The sequence below is a fragment of the Anser cygnoides genome, chromosome 3 (genome assembly GCF_040182565.1).
Source record: "Anser cygnoides isolate HZ-2024a breed goose chromosome 3, Taihu_goose_T2T_genome, whole genome shotgun sequence".
In the NCBI taxonomy this organism is placed as follows: Eukaryota; Metazoa; Chordata; class Aves; order Anseriformes; family Anatidae; genus Anser; species Anser cygnoides.
Genome location: NC_089875.1, coordinates 77,328,811 through 77,341,690, shown reverse-complemented (window position 1 = coordinate 77,341,690; position 12,880 = coordinate 77,328,811). Strand labels below are relative to the sequence as shown.

The window sequence follows — 12,880 nt, the reverse complement described above, 5'->3', positions numbered from 1 at the left end:
GAACTGAAGATTAGTTTTGGATTAACAGTAGTTCAAAAACTTACAGCTAATATATAATACTCCACTCTTGTTTGACCTAGGACTACTTTGGTTCCTAGCCATATGCAGAGAGTAAAAGTGGAATCCCAGAGATGACTGAACACCGTAGGAAGAAGCAGTCCTCCTTGACTCTCAGGAGTCTGAATCATCCAAAAGGACCATATCATCATGAGGGAAAAGGAAAAAAAAAAAAAATGTGGAAAATGCAGAAGAAATTTTGGCAACATCGGAAAAAAGCAGACAAAGAATTTGTCTGGCATTGCCTGATGTATTCAGGACTATATGCTAAATAGACTAAATAAGCTAGAGCTCCAGTTGTTACTGAAAGACATTAACTCTACTGAAGAAACTCGTAAATGTATGATGTCTTACAGCTGTTGAAAATTGAGCTGGAAACATAGAGTGTTACTATAACGATAGTGGCAGAATTTATTTGTATCATATATGGGTTGCCCATTTATTTCTGAAGCATGTATTATTTTGATATTATTGATAGCACCAGTTCTAACATTTTTCTGGATATCTGGGTGCAGAGGGGAAAAAGAGAAGATAAGTGACAGTCAGGAGTTAGTCAACAGTTTGATCCAGGTGTTGTTTTTCACGTGCAGGACCTTGTTTTTTTATGTTATCTTTTCAGTGCTTCTGTTTTCATTTAGTAATGAATAATTCCCTTCTGCTCAATATCTAACCTAGAAAAGAAGGGGAAAGCATTAATTTCAGAATGGTTGGAAAGCACTGCAGGCAAAGCAATCTAAAGTCAGGGGTTTTACTTAATTACTTTTAAAAACAAACTTCTAACCAAGGATTTTGCTACTGAACTAAAGGATTATGTGTAATACCTATATTTCCCCGCCTTAGGCCAAAAGAAAATTGTGAATTTTTACCACTAGTTACACAAAGTCCATCAACATTTAACCTGGGAGGGTTGTTTTGTGTAACAGTTTCCTGCTGCTTTGTGTGTAATGTCTTTTTCTGTCACCCTGGGCCACAGTCCCTCAGAGAAGTTCTGGCGCAGGCGTGCCCAACGCCGCGGCCTTCCTTCCCCTCAGCTGGGCTGCCCTATGGCACAGAGCTGCCTCTCCCCAGGAGCGGGTCTTCAGCCCTGAATGGCTGCTATTTTCTTTCCCTGATCCCTTTGAGCCACGCTGCCTTCCTTGGCACCTGGTAGGACTTCTCAGTGTTGTTTGCGTTGGCTTGGGGATGGCTGGAGCTGGTTGTGACCGCCACTGGCAGGTCATGGTGTGGTCCCACACTGGGCCCTGCTGTAATTTGTACCTCATATGAACAGTAATCTCCAACATATTTCAACTCTGGTGCCTTCACCCAAGCATAATGGAGAAGAAAATGTAAAGAGCGTGCATGTTTTTGTTTTTCTTGTTAATTCTGCCGTTTTCACTGAGGGAATTCAGGGCGGCTTTTCTAGAAAAAAAATAGACCTTGCTTGTTTTCCTCCTAAGCTTTATATACTAGATGCAATATAGAAGGAAACTTACAGCCTTTGAATTATATTTACAAGAGTCTGCTTTTGAAGTCAGAGCCAGACCTGCAAAATATTTAGCCAGTCTCAGTTCCCAGCACTGCCTGAGTGAGGACATGCTGCTTCTCAGCACTTCACCCCATTGGAGCTCTTACCTAGAAATAAAAGCACCAGACACTGGTATGTTCATCATGATGTGGATTTTGTTTTGTGAGGCATTCCTCTGTAGTGAGTGGCAGCGGTCATGGCACAATGTCACCATCACTGTCTGTTCCACCATGTACTGTGCACAGGGGGCCTTCAATGAAGGCCACTGCCCTGCCTTGCCCAAGGGTTTTGCTTTTTGACAACGTGCCCAAGGGAGCCTTACAAACTGGAGCTGTTGAATTTGTGCCAGCGTGGATTTGTTGATTAAAGTGTGGAGGAGGATGAACAAATACTCCTTGTAGCAGATGGCCCAGTGAACTACCAAAGTTGGTAGACTGGAATATGTTTTGTGCCCTACCTAATTAATCTGAACTTAATAAATATTACTAGTGGCAGGAATTGCAATGAAAAATGTATGTCAAAGTCATAAGAATGGAAGAATGTGTTAACTGTAACTCTTACTAGAATTAAATATGCTTAAAAGCTGTGAGCAAGAATACTATGTCCCAAACTTCCTTTATCTTTAAAATATGTTTAGAGAAAGTTCATTGGTTGGAGTTTGTGTCCTGACAGTTATGAAGAAATAAATACTTAATTCATTTGTTTTCATGCACCCCTGTTCTACTCCAGCACTGAGGTCTGATCAGTGAACTACAGAGGTGTGCATTTGCAGGTTTTCTTCCCCCTGTTCTGATGTTCAGTAGTTTCTGCTGCTTCTGCACTGCTTTCCCAATGTGGTGCTTTGTTTATTGCTCATCACTTCTCTCTCAGATACATGGGTAATCTAGAAAGCAGATACTATACTTATTAGAATGCTCCCCTTGATGGTATTTAATTGCCTTGGTAAATCTGTAATCATCTGTTTTAAATTTTGATGGGATTTTTTCTTCCTCTGGGGAAGCCTGATCATGACAAGACCTATGAAGAGGAGGACTTTTTTAATTCTTGAACTGTCCAGTTAGGGTCTTGAGGAGAACATGAAATGGTGTGCGCTTGGCTCGCCATCGTGGGTAGTGCTCTGAAACACAACAAAGGTAGTTTGGAAGAAACTATTTGAAGTATTGACTCTCACCTGCAGCAGTCTCTGTCAGCCATACAGTATATGTTAAATTCACAGGAGTATTGTAAGCTCCTGTAGGCCGTAAAAAACTTCTCACCATTCTGTAACAAACCTTGGGCCTTACAGTAAAAGACCAAAGTTCTAAAAGGTAGCAATTGTATTGGTGCAAGAAATGGGGATAGACCAAGGGATCTGTCAGTTTAGAATGTCCTACTTTTGTTTACTAAAATTTTGGAACCTATGGGCTTGCAACAGAGAAAACTAGATGCCCTTTTCCGCTTCTTTCCATCCCATTTTACCATTTCTTGACAATCTTAACTGTTTCTCCTGTCTTCAACTTGTGCAATTGATGTAACACCTTCAAGTATAAGTAAGACATACAAGTTAGGCATTTTGCCCTTCTAAATAAACGATGCTCAAAAGGAACAGTTCACAGTCAAGAAAGAACAATCAGATTTCCTTTTAAACATTGGTATATGAAAAACACTGCATTTGCTACTTCTATAGAAAACTTAAACATCATGAATCACTTCAGTAACTTATACAATCAACTTAATTTCATAGTTGTTTCCATAAACATAAGTTTTGTTCTGGAGTTGTTCCGACTCCAGATAACTGCAAAGTGGAATAAAGTTTTTTTTTTTTTTTTTTTTTTTTTTTTGTCCTTTGCTGTTGAAAAGTGATTCAGTATAGAAATATGAGAACAAGGACTAAAGCCCAGGTGTTTCCTCTCTAAGATAGCTGCCGTAACCATCATAATAACAAGTGTCTGTTTGTCTTCCAGTAAGCAACTCCAGCTGCAGATTTTGATAACAGTGCACTTAAGAGTAGTCTACAATACTTTATTTATTCCTGGCCTCCTGAATGAAATAAAATTTGATTCATTTGGGGGAAACAAAAAACAACAACAAAAAACCACCACACATACACAAAAAAAGACAAATGTATTTAAGATTGCAGAGATCCTGAGGAAAAATTCATCATGCTGTTATCCAACAACTGTGTGGTTGAGATGCAATTTGAAATTTTCCTCAATTTGGACAGCTGCATATTTTATAATCACTGCTTCAATTTAAGACTCAAGCAGTGATGCACTTCTGAATCTCCTATCTTCAATCTCTCTTAGCATATTTTGGCAACTAATATTTATTTTTCAGATAGCTGTCATTTTTTCTGTACATTCCATAGATCTTATTTTTTTGAGGAAAACAGTATAGATAATGGAACAATCCAGTTTCTTTCTTAGTCTCAAGGAACTGGGAAAGGCTTGGGGACAATCCTAAGTGTTTTTGTTGGCATGTTATTGTCTGTTGTTTTTTTTTTTTTGATAGTCTTAATAAGGACAGTGGTGTATGCTAGATTTTGTTTGTCAAAGTTTTACTTTCAAACAGTTGTTCTAGGTCATCAGAAAATGAAGGTAATTTGTAGTAGATGGATAAGCTTTTCAGCTAAAGAAAAAAACACCTCCTCAAGATGGCTTTTAAGCGTATTTATCAAGGTCATTTAGAAATCAAGTATTAAACCCATTTAAGCTTCCATTAAATACATTAATTCATTTTCTGTAATACCATCATGACATTTGAGGTAAATATGGCAAGTTTTTTTATTTGAATTATAGTTACTAAAAGTACTGTTTTCACAACCGTGTGGGCTCATAACTACCATTTTCTCAGAGGTCACATACATTCTAGCTATTACTTCTTTTTGTCTTAGCAAGCATGGACCAGTTCTAGTCGTGAGAAAGTTCTTCAGTTTCCATATCTGTTCTGCCCTCAGGACCTCTACTAGAGATAGCCAATAAGAAATTTCTGTGAATTTTTTAATGTTGGCTTTTATTTCATTTTCAAAGCAGGACAAACAAAACAAAATAAAGTAAGTAAAGCCAGATAAATCTAAAATTAGACATGCCCAATATAATGCAATATGAGTTAAATTATTTTAGTTAAAAAGTTTCCAGTTGGCTTTTCGTAGCAAACAAAAATAATATGGAACATGGAATTATTTTTTATCCCCTCTTGAGCTAAAACATTTTGCTCTAACCTTAAAATTTTGGCATACACTTATGTAGAAAAAATGCTATCGTTATTTCACATCATAACTTTATAAGGAAGATAATCAGCACATACTGACTTACAGGATTTATTTTTTCACAATACTTGAAGTAATGAAGTTCCTATAGAAATGTTTCATAGAAGATGGAAATTTGGAAGATAATTTAACTAACAGTTAAATAGTTAATAATAGTTAAATAACAGTTGTCTCAGTTTGAACAATGTGTGTGTGTGTGCTAGGAGTGTTACCAAAAAAAAATGTGGTGAATATGAGATATTGTATCCGTGACACAGACCTGGGAGTGAAGAAAAATTTCTTACATTGATTGCACAGCAAGATTGTCCTCAGGGAATTACTACCCATCTATCCCAGAGCTATGCTAGTACTCCGTTGCACTAGGAGCTACTGTTTCTGCCCCATCATAAACCCCTCAAGCAAGAATGCATTTGTATAGACTACTTAAAATTTTGTATGGATTCAGAATGTCCTACAGCCTTCCTCACTCTGCCTCTGAACCTGAGAGACCTACTGGATTCCTCTGCTGGATCTCCACACCTGCAATCTTAGTTTAGAAAAGTTTTGTATAGTAAGCTATAATTTCTGTTCCAGTTAATTTCAGCAGCAACTGTTGAGAAGTAATGTGGATCTTCTGCAGGGTCAAAAAAGGAGGGATGATTAAATAGAGGTGACTGACATTATCTTTCAGATATATTCTCTACTGGTCTGATTCTGCTGGAAATGATTAGAGCTATGATTTTTACAATCTAAAAGTATCATAACAAAACATCACAGAAGTATTTTGTTGTTCAAATCTCTCAGTGTTATGTTGTTAAACAAACACTGTATGTTGGAAAAAGACTATATACAAAACAGAAGTAAATCTTCTGTATAGAAGAGGTTATAAAAAATTCTTGTGGATGCTGTAGTATACTTCCATGTTACATTAAATATTTTCCTGAAATCAAGACAGTTGATGTCTTGACATCAACTTTGACATCCAATTGTAACCAGGAAGAATATTTAGAGATAAAATACTATATATATTTTTATACAATGTGCCTGTGATAAGTAAATAATAATAAGTAATTTCTATTAATATTTTTTGATGAAGTTAAGTGAGCTATTTCAAATTTTAGAAACACTTAATTTAGGCCATGACCCTGCTGTAAATGAAATTCTAAGAAGAGATTCCATTTTTTGACAGTCCAGTGTATTATATGTGTTCAGGAAATGTAATGGTGAGCAGTAAGCCTTGTTACTGCCAGTAAATATAGTATCCTCTAATGTAAGAAGGAAGTTAGCACAGCACAATACATCTGTTTTGCTGATGTTAAAATAAGCTGCTGCTTCGTAGGAGGCAGTCTTTACCCTGTCATTCTAAGACAGTTCAACAACCTAATATGCACTATTGGTCACAGACCAGTCAATGATATGTACACCACACCATGCACTGGTGTGCTGCTGTGAACAGCAAGATTTTTGGAAAAATGTTTCTGCATCTACTTCCATAGTAAACATTAAATAATTCAAAATGGGATTGTGAAGTATTGAAGAAGAATGCAATGACATAAGTCATTTAGTCATTGTCTTTGCTGCTGCATATATGTTTTGTTACCTGTATAAACAAAACAGATAAATTCAGTTAGTACTATCATTTGGATTATCCAAGAATGTTCTACAATACTGAAGTGATCCACAACTTTGTATGTAAACCTGATAGATTAGTTAGGAGACTGGCTAGTCAGATCACAAATTCTTAGTCTGATCTATGACTTTAACTGAAGTAAAATAATTATATACATTCTTTGAAGAGGAATATCATAATTCCATGAAGGAAGATTTGTCGTTTGTAATGTAATCCTAACTGAGGCTGCTTACTGTCTGTTAATATTAAGGTAGAAGAAAGATGTGTGATAAGAAAGTACTGGGAGTGCAGACACTTTTTTTTTTTTTGATACTTTTCTGTGTATCAGTGGCAGCCTATTGAGAAGGGAGAGAAAATCAGAAAATTTTGAATGTTTGTAGTAAGTTGTCCTGCTAGCAAATCAGGTTCTTGTTTTGATAATTTTCTTTTCCTTTGACTCCTCTATTTTCTTTAAGGCCTTATTCGATTACAAGAGCTCATCAAGGCTCCGTCACGGTACAACCTGAGACTAAAAATCCGTCAGTTACCAGCTGACACGAAAGATGCAAAGCCATTGCTAAAGGAGATGAAAAGAGGCAAGGAATTCCATGTAATCTTTGACTGCAGCCATGAAATGGCAGCAGGCATCCTAAAACAGGTAATCCTCATTTTGCTTTAGATAGCCTAATCTTCTTCATCCCTAATAAATGAAAATAATATCCAGTCTTAATGGCATTTAACAAGCAGTAGAAGTGCATGTTAGTTTTACTGAGGCCTAGCTGAAAATCAGCCAAGGCTTTCAGAGATAATTTTACCGGTGACTCTAATGGTAGCTGCTTTCATGATGGCTTTTTTTTTTTTCTTTTCTCTTTCTTTTTAAAGAAACTGATTGTTCCATGTGTGGGCAAAAGGTATTTTACAATGCACTTCACAGGGGAAAGATGCACCATAAGATGTGTCAGTGTTGCAACTATGAAGAACTGGTATTTTGGGGAATTGATTAAAACCATGGTTTTAAAAGCTTGTTTAGATTTGTTTTGTAAAATGATTTTTTTTTTCTTTTTTCCAGTTGAAGCTTCTAAGTTGTGGGCTTTTAATCAGGTAGTGATATTTGAATAGTATATTACCAAATGAACACGTTGCGATCCACTGGAAGGATAGAACTAAAAGATATATTTAGAACCATATTCTCCTACACTGCTAATAGCACTGTAAAGAATCTGAACATTTGGATAGATGCTTTCAAGTGTTTGCTCTGCTGCATATAAGTAAGATGAGTAGGCAAGATACAGCAGAATCCCAAATACTTGCAGTCTTTATATTGCAGAATCAGATTCCAGTGGTGTCTTCCAAGAAAAGGTGGTGATACAGTGGTGTACGAAGGATGTAGCTCATAAAAAAGCTTACTGTAACAATGAAGTGTGCAAAAATGCATGCCTTTGTGTATCTCCTTTAGTTTAGTGAGTGAGCTCTAAAGACTGAGAATTCCTCAGATGCTGTTTTTCTTTCCTTTTTTTTTTTTATTGAGCTATAACTTGCAATAATGATAGGAAAAATACCTAAAACAAAACAATATAGTACATTTCTAATGCACAGCTTTTAGTGACTTTAATTCATATTTATATTCTGTTTGCTATCATACTGAATGATTTAGTTTGAAAAACCAAGTAAATACAACCTCTAAGATTTGAAAAAAAAAAAAAAGTCTCTCATTTAAAGGTACTTCGGGGTACTGTTTTGGGTGCAATTAAACATGATAGTAAACATACATGCATACTATCATTTGTTACTTTATTGTGCATTGATTAAAATACTCTTATTAATTCTTAGTCACTTGAATATCTGCTGGTGGTTTTTGCTCTTCACTTAACGTAAACCAGCCTAATTAATTCAATTGTTTAGTCCAAATCATTAAATGTATATTTAATTATTTTAACATCTTAAAAATGCAGATGGAAAATATGTATTAAAGGCAGTATAAAGCTGCAGTACTAAAAATAACTCCATCAATGTACTTATACTGCACCTAGTATATTTCAGGTGAAAAGAAATTTTTCTTTCAAAATATAAAACATTGTGAAAAAAATAGGAGAAGAAAATAAAAATATTATAGGAATGAGGAAGAAAATAAAAAGCATTCTGTAATTAATCATGTCCCAAGACTCAACAATGGGCATTCAATTTCTTTAAATCAAATTATAAGCTGTTTTATCAAGCCTCTCTGCTCATCCTAAAGGTTATAGAAAGAAGTTAAATGAACAATTCTTTCATGAGTGTTTAGATCTTTTTACAATGTCTGTAATCTTGAAATTTTCCATCCAGCACCAATATTGCAATGTTTTAAGTATGTCTAAAATTGGTAATTCTGCAGCTGAGTATGAGCTCCTGCTATCAAAATTGACAAAAAGTATATTAAGATAATTTGTTATTTAGAGATATAATTCCAAAAGCACTGTGTACAGGTGTTTACTAAAAATGTTAATATAAAAAAAAAGTCTTTATATAAAGATTCATTTGCAAACCATGAATTAATCATTTTTTTGGGGGGAGAAATGGAGATATGAACTTGGGGAGACATGACAAGGAATTTCATTTTGGGAGGGATTGGAAGGATTAAGAATGAAGTTGGCTGGAATAAAAACAGGTTGGAAATATAGAAAAAACAGTACTTTGAGAGGCCAGTGAAAAGACAATTACTGTTTTCTGGTCAAAAATACATTATGGAATGGAAAAGAAATTCCCACCATTCAGACCACATAATTAAATCAAGACAAATATCAGTGGTAACTGCATCACCAGGGAAACAGGGATGGAAGACAATATTTAAATAGATAGTGGAAGCACTGGAATAACGAAGGCAGAGAATTGACAATGTTTTCAAGAGGAAAAAGGATTGATGTCTTTTGAAAAGTGAGGAAAGTGAGAGAAAAAAAAACCTGGAAAAGAGACTATACCAGAACATAGCAGAATCACGAATATTCTTGTGGAGAGATTGTTTGGAGAATGAAAGTCCCCTTATAAGCAGATAAGGTACAGATGGCTACAAGCATTTTAGGTATAGGGAAAAAGATATCTTAGCTTGATTTAAAAGCAATTTATTATTTATTTATTTATTTATTTTTTAAAAGCTAGCTGTGTTTGGTGTTATACGGTTTCTAATGAAGTTGTGATATTTCTCATGAGATAATGGTTTTCCTGTGTTAAGCAGAATTTAAATTGCTGTTGGTAGACTATACTACAGTTCTATATACAGGTAAAGACATCCTTTGGCAAAAACTGTAACAACACTTTTCCAGTCTTGTCAAAGATAAAAAACCTGATCTGCAGCTGCCTTTTCAAATTTGTTTTAGCTTTTCACTTTTATTTGGAAAAGAACATACAGACTAGTCATTTTCTCAGACAATGTTGCAAGTAAAAAAGCTCTCACTGTCTTCAAAACCAATAATTCTTTTGTATACAGATTCTGCTATTGTGACAATTGTATAATTATTGCCATCAGTGCATTTAAGGAGGTGTAACTGGTAGAAACTTGGCAAAGAATTCTGTTTGTAATTCTTGGAAAGGAAGAGAATATTCCTTATTTGTATGGTTTTGTTGTTGTTGTTGTTATTTTTTTTTTTTTTTAAACAGTGCTAAAATTAAGTAAAAATTACTATAGGTACTTAAATGCTTTCATAAATCATACTAGACTATTGTTGCTTCTGAGCAGAGTAAGAGGATATTGTTAATCTGTATCTGCTTTTCGGGTGAAACTGTCTGTAATAAATAGTGATGAGACATCCCTAGCTTATTACTTTAAAAGCATATCTACAAATATTTATTCTTATACTGTTAACAAAAAGTATGAAGTTTTAAAATGCACAGTTGATCAGTAACTGTTTGATAATGCAAAGTTAGCAAGACAGATGAAGTTACTATGTATTCTGCTAGTGAAACTTTGAATCAGGAGTATTTTCTTTCATGGTTGGAAAAATGTACATCCAAAGCATAAGCTTGGGTCCTTGTTTTAAATGCACAATACTGTTCATCAAAATAGAGAAAACATATCCTATTAGGTTATTCTTTTTAAGGGGAGGGTTCAATAATGAATGAAAATATTGTCAACCGAAAATTTGTGTGGCAACTTAATGCACCCATTAGTATGTAAAACTATAAACCTCTTTCACATTTACTACACTAAACAGTCTAATAATCTTTCTATCAGAAGATCTGCTTCATAAATTCCTTTAATAGTCAGTAATCTGCTCTAACTGCTAGGAAATGACTTGCTTGACCTAATTTTAGTACAATTCCAACCCTGTAGTCTGATCCCAGTAGTGTTCTTCTGCAGCTTTTCATTTACCATGTAAGTGTGATAAAAATGGATTGTGTGTCCTCAGAAACATTAATCTTTTGTTTATTTTTTTAAGGCTTTAGCTATGGGAATGATGACAGAATACTATCACTATATCTTTACCACACTGGTAAGTGGCTTATAAAAACATACGGTGACATCTAACAAAGATGTCACTTTCCTTAATTATATTACCTGAAAAGTGAAAAAAAAAAGGTCTCTCTGGATTGGTGTGTAAGTACATGACGAAAACTCTGTTGAGTTTTCTTACTTTCAATGAAAACTCATCAGGATGGTTTAATTATTGTTCAACAGCATGCCTAGAAAACTGACAGACCTGAGAAAACGATTGACTGTAGTACAGTTTAAAACTTTTAAATAGGATTAAGTACATAATACAGTTGTGTGCATTTCTCTGTTTTCATTTATGTTCAGATTTGCCTATTTAGATTACAGTTCATTACGGTTCTTAAAACACAAGTCATTCCAAGCATGAGACAGATGTGCCATGCTTGAAGTGACCCATGTTTAAAATCATATACATGTTTAAGTCCTTAACAAAATATATCCTTTGTGGTAGGATGGGCAGTTCATCTCAGAATCTCAAAACAAGTTTATGGAAAACATTAATGTGGAAATAGCTTGTTGAATAGAAAGGAAAATAATTTGTGAAGCTCATTAGAACTGTAAAGGCAAAATACCCTTTGCAAGTCTCTCTCTTACTTTAGAAGGTTAAATTGTGCTATCACCTGTGGATTCAGGATTGCATGCAGTCAAACTTCCCTCATTAGTCCTAGGTTTTCTGTCTTTTGCTGTTGGTGAAAATTGCTTCTTTGAGTGGTATGCTGTCCATACATACCATGCATTTATTTTTTATTCTTAAAGCTATGTTTATAAAACAGGGTTTCCATCAGACTTATTTCCTTATTGGAACATTAGGTTTTTGAGAAGGGACAGGGATTATATGCATTTGGAATTATCAAAGAATAATTTAATGTGTGCAGACAGATGATAGATTTTGATTTTGCAATGTAGCTTTGGAACCTGCATCAGAAATTAGTTGTTTTGATATATTAATTGCTTCTTACCTGACATGTTGAAAGTCCTGTCAAATAAATTTTCCAGTCACAGTGTTTACAGCAGTCTTCTGCTTACTCTCCTATGATTGATTCAGGGTCTAATGCAGTAGCTCATTAATACGCCAACATGTGTGTTTCTGTAATATACGGATATAATATTGTTTTGTACATTTATTATATTCCATTGTAAAAATGAATGTGTTTGGATTAAATAATTACACCTGGGGTTCTGAGTTTTTTTTCACAGCAAAAATAGAGAGTTCTTAAAGGGAAAGAAGTAACATACTTATAGTTATTGTTGGTCTTTCCTTCACAATAGAATATTTTGTTTCTTTAGAAAGAGGACATGAGTTAGGTTATTCATAAATGTATAACTTAAAAACATTTTAGCACCTGTAGCACCTTAGGTGCCATGGAAAACATTATCATAATTACTAGCTATAATTGAAAATGGTTAGTGACTGGTTGATTTTGGGGAGGCTCAGTGTCAACAATGAATAATGAATTATATTCTGTTTTTCCATAGTACATATTATATTTTCTTCAGTTCTAGTCAGTAAATAAATGGATTCAGACAAGTATTACACCCAACACTACCATTTCATGGAAATGTAAACTGCATTATACTGCCAACAAGAAAAAAAAAAAGAGGAAATTAAAAACAAAGTCTGAATGATTTTGAGAATGTCTGTGTTCAATGAGACTAAAAATATGTTACAGAACAGTAGTGTCTGTGATTATGTCAACTCATTATATCACTTCAAAATTTTATTTAAAAGGAAACAAAAAATAAGAGGCAAACCAAATGAAAATTTGTTTCGGTTTAGCTAAGACAGTTGTCATGACTGTTTTGTTAATCAAAATTAAATTTTAGTTTTATTTTATTTTATTATTATTTTTTCTATTCAAAACTTGATCTTTTACCCAAATTTCCTATTGTCTACATTGTTTCTAAGGATTCTCTCAGGATTGGAGGATAACTGGAGGACTGGAATAATCATGAGTTTACTTGCTTGATCTAAAATTTGATTTTCTTCTTTTTATTCATTTACGCTTGCCTCTGTGTGTG

At 34.4% G+C, this 12,880-nt stretch overlaps 1 protein-coding gene across 6 annotated transcripts in view; it reads left to right on the top strand.

Moving 5' to 3' along the window:
• Nucleotides 1–12,880, top strand: part of GRIK2 (glutamate ionotropic receptor kainate type subunit 2) — a 413,364-nt gene that overhangs the window by 151,530 nt on the left and 248,954 nt on the right. For 5 of the 6 annotated variants that reach the window (XM_048054417.2, XM_048054416.2, XM_048054418.2 and 2 more), the window contains exons 5-6: nt 6,876–7,057; nt 10,809–10,862. The exons of the other annotated variant lie outside the window; for it this stretch is intronic. In XM_048054417.2, the coding sequence (XP_047910374.1) occupies nt 6,876–7,057; nt 10,809–10,862 (236 nt within the window). The remainder of the gene's footprint in view (nt 1–6,875; nt 7,058–10,808; nt 10,863–12,880) is intronic. 6 annotated transcript variants of the gene reach the window in all.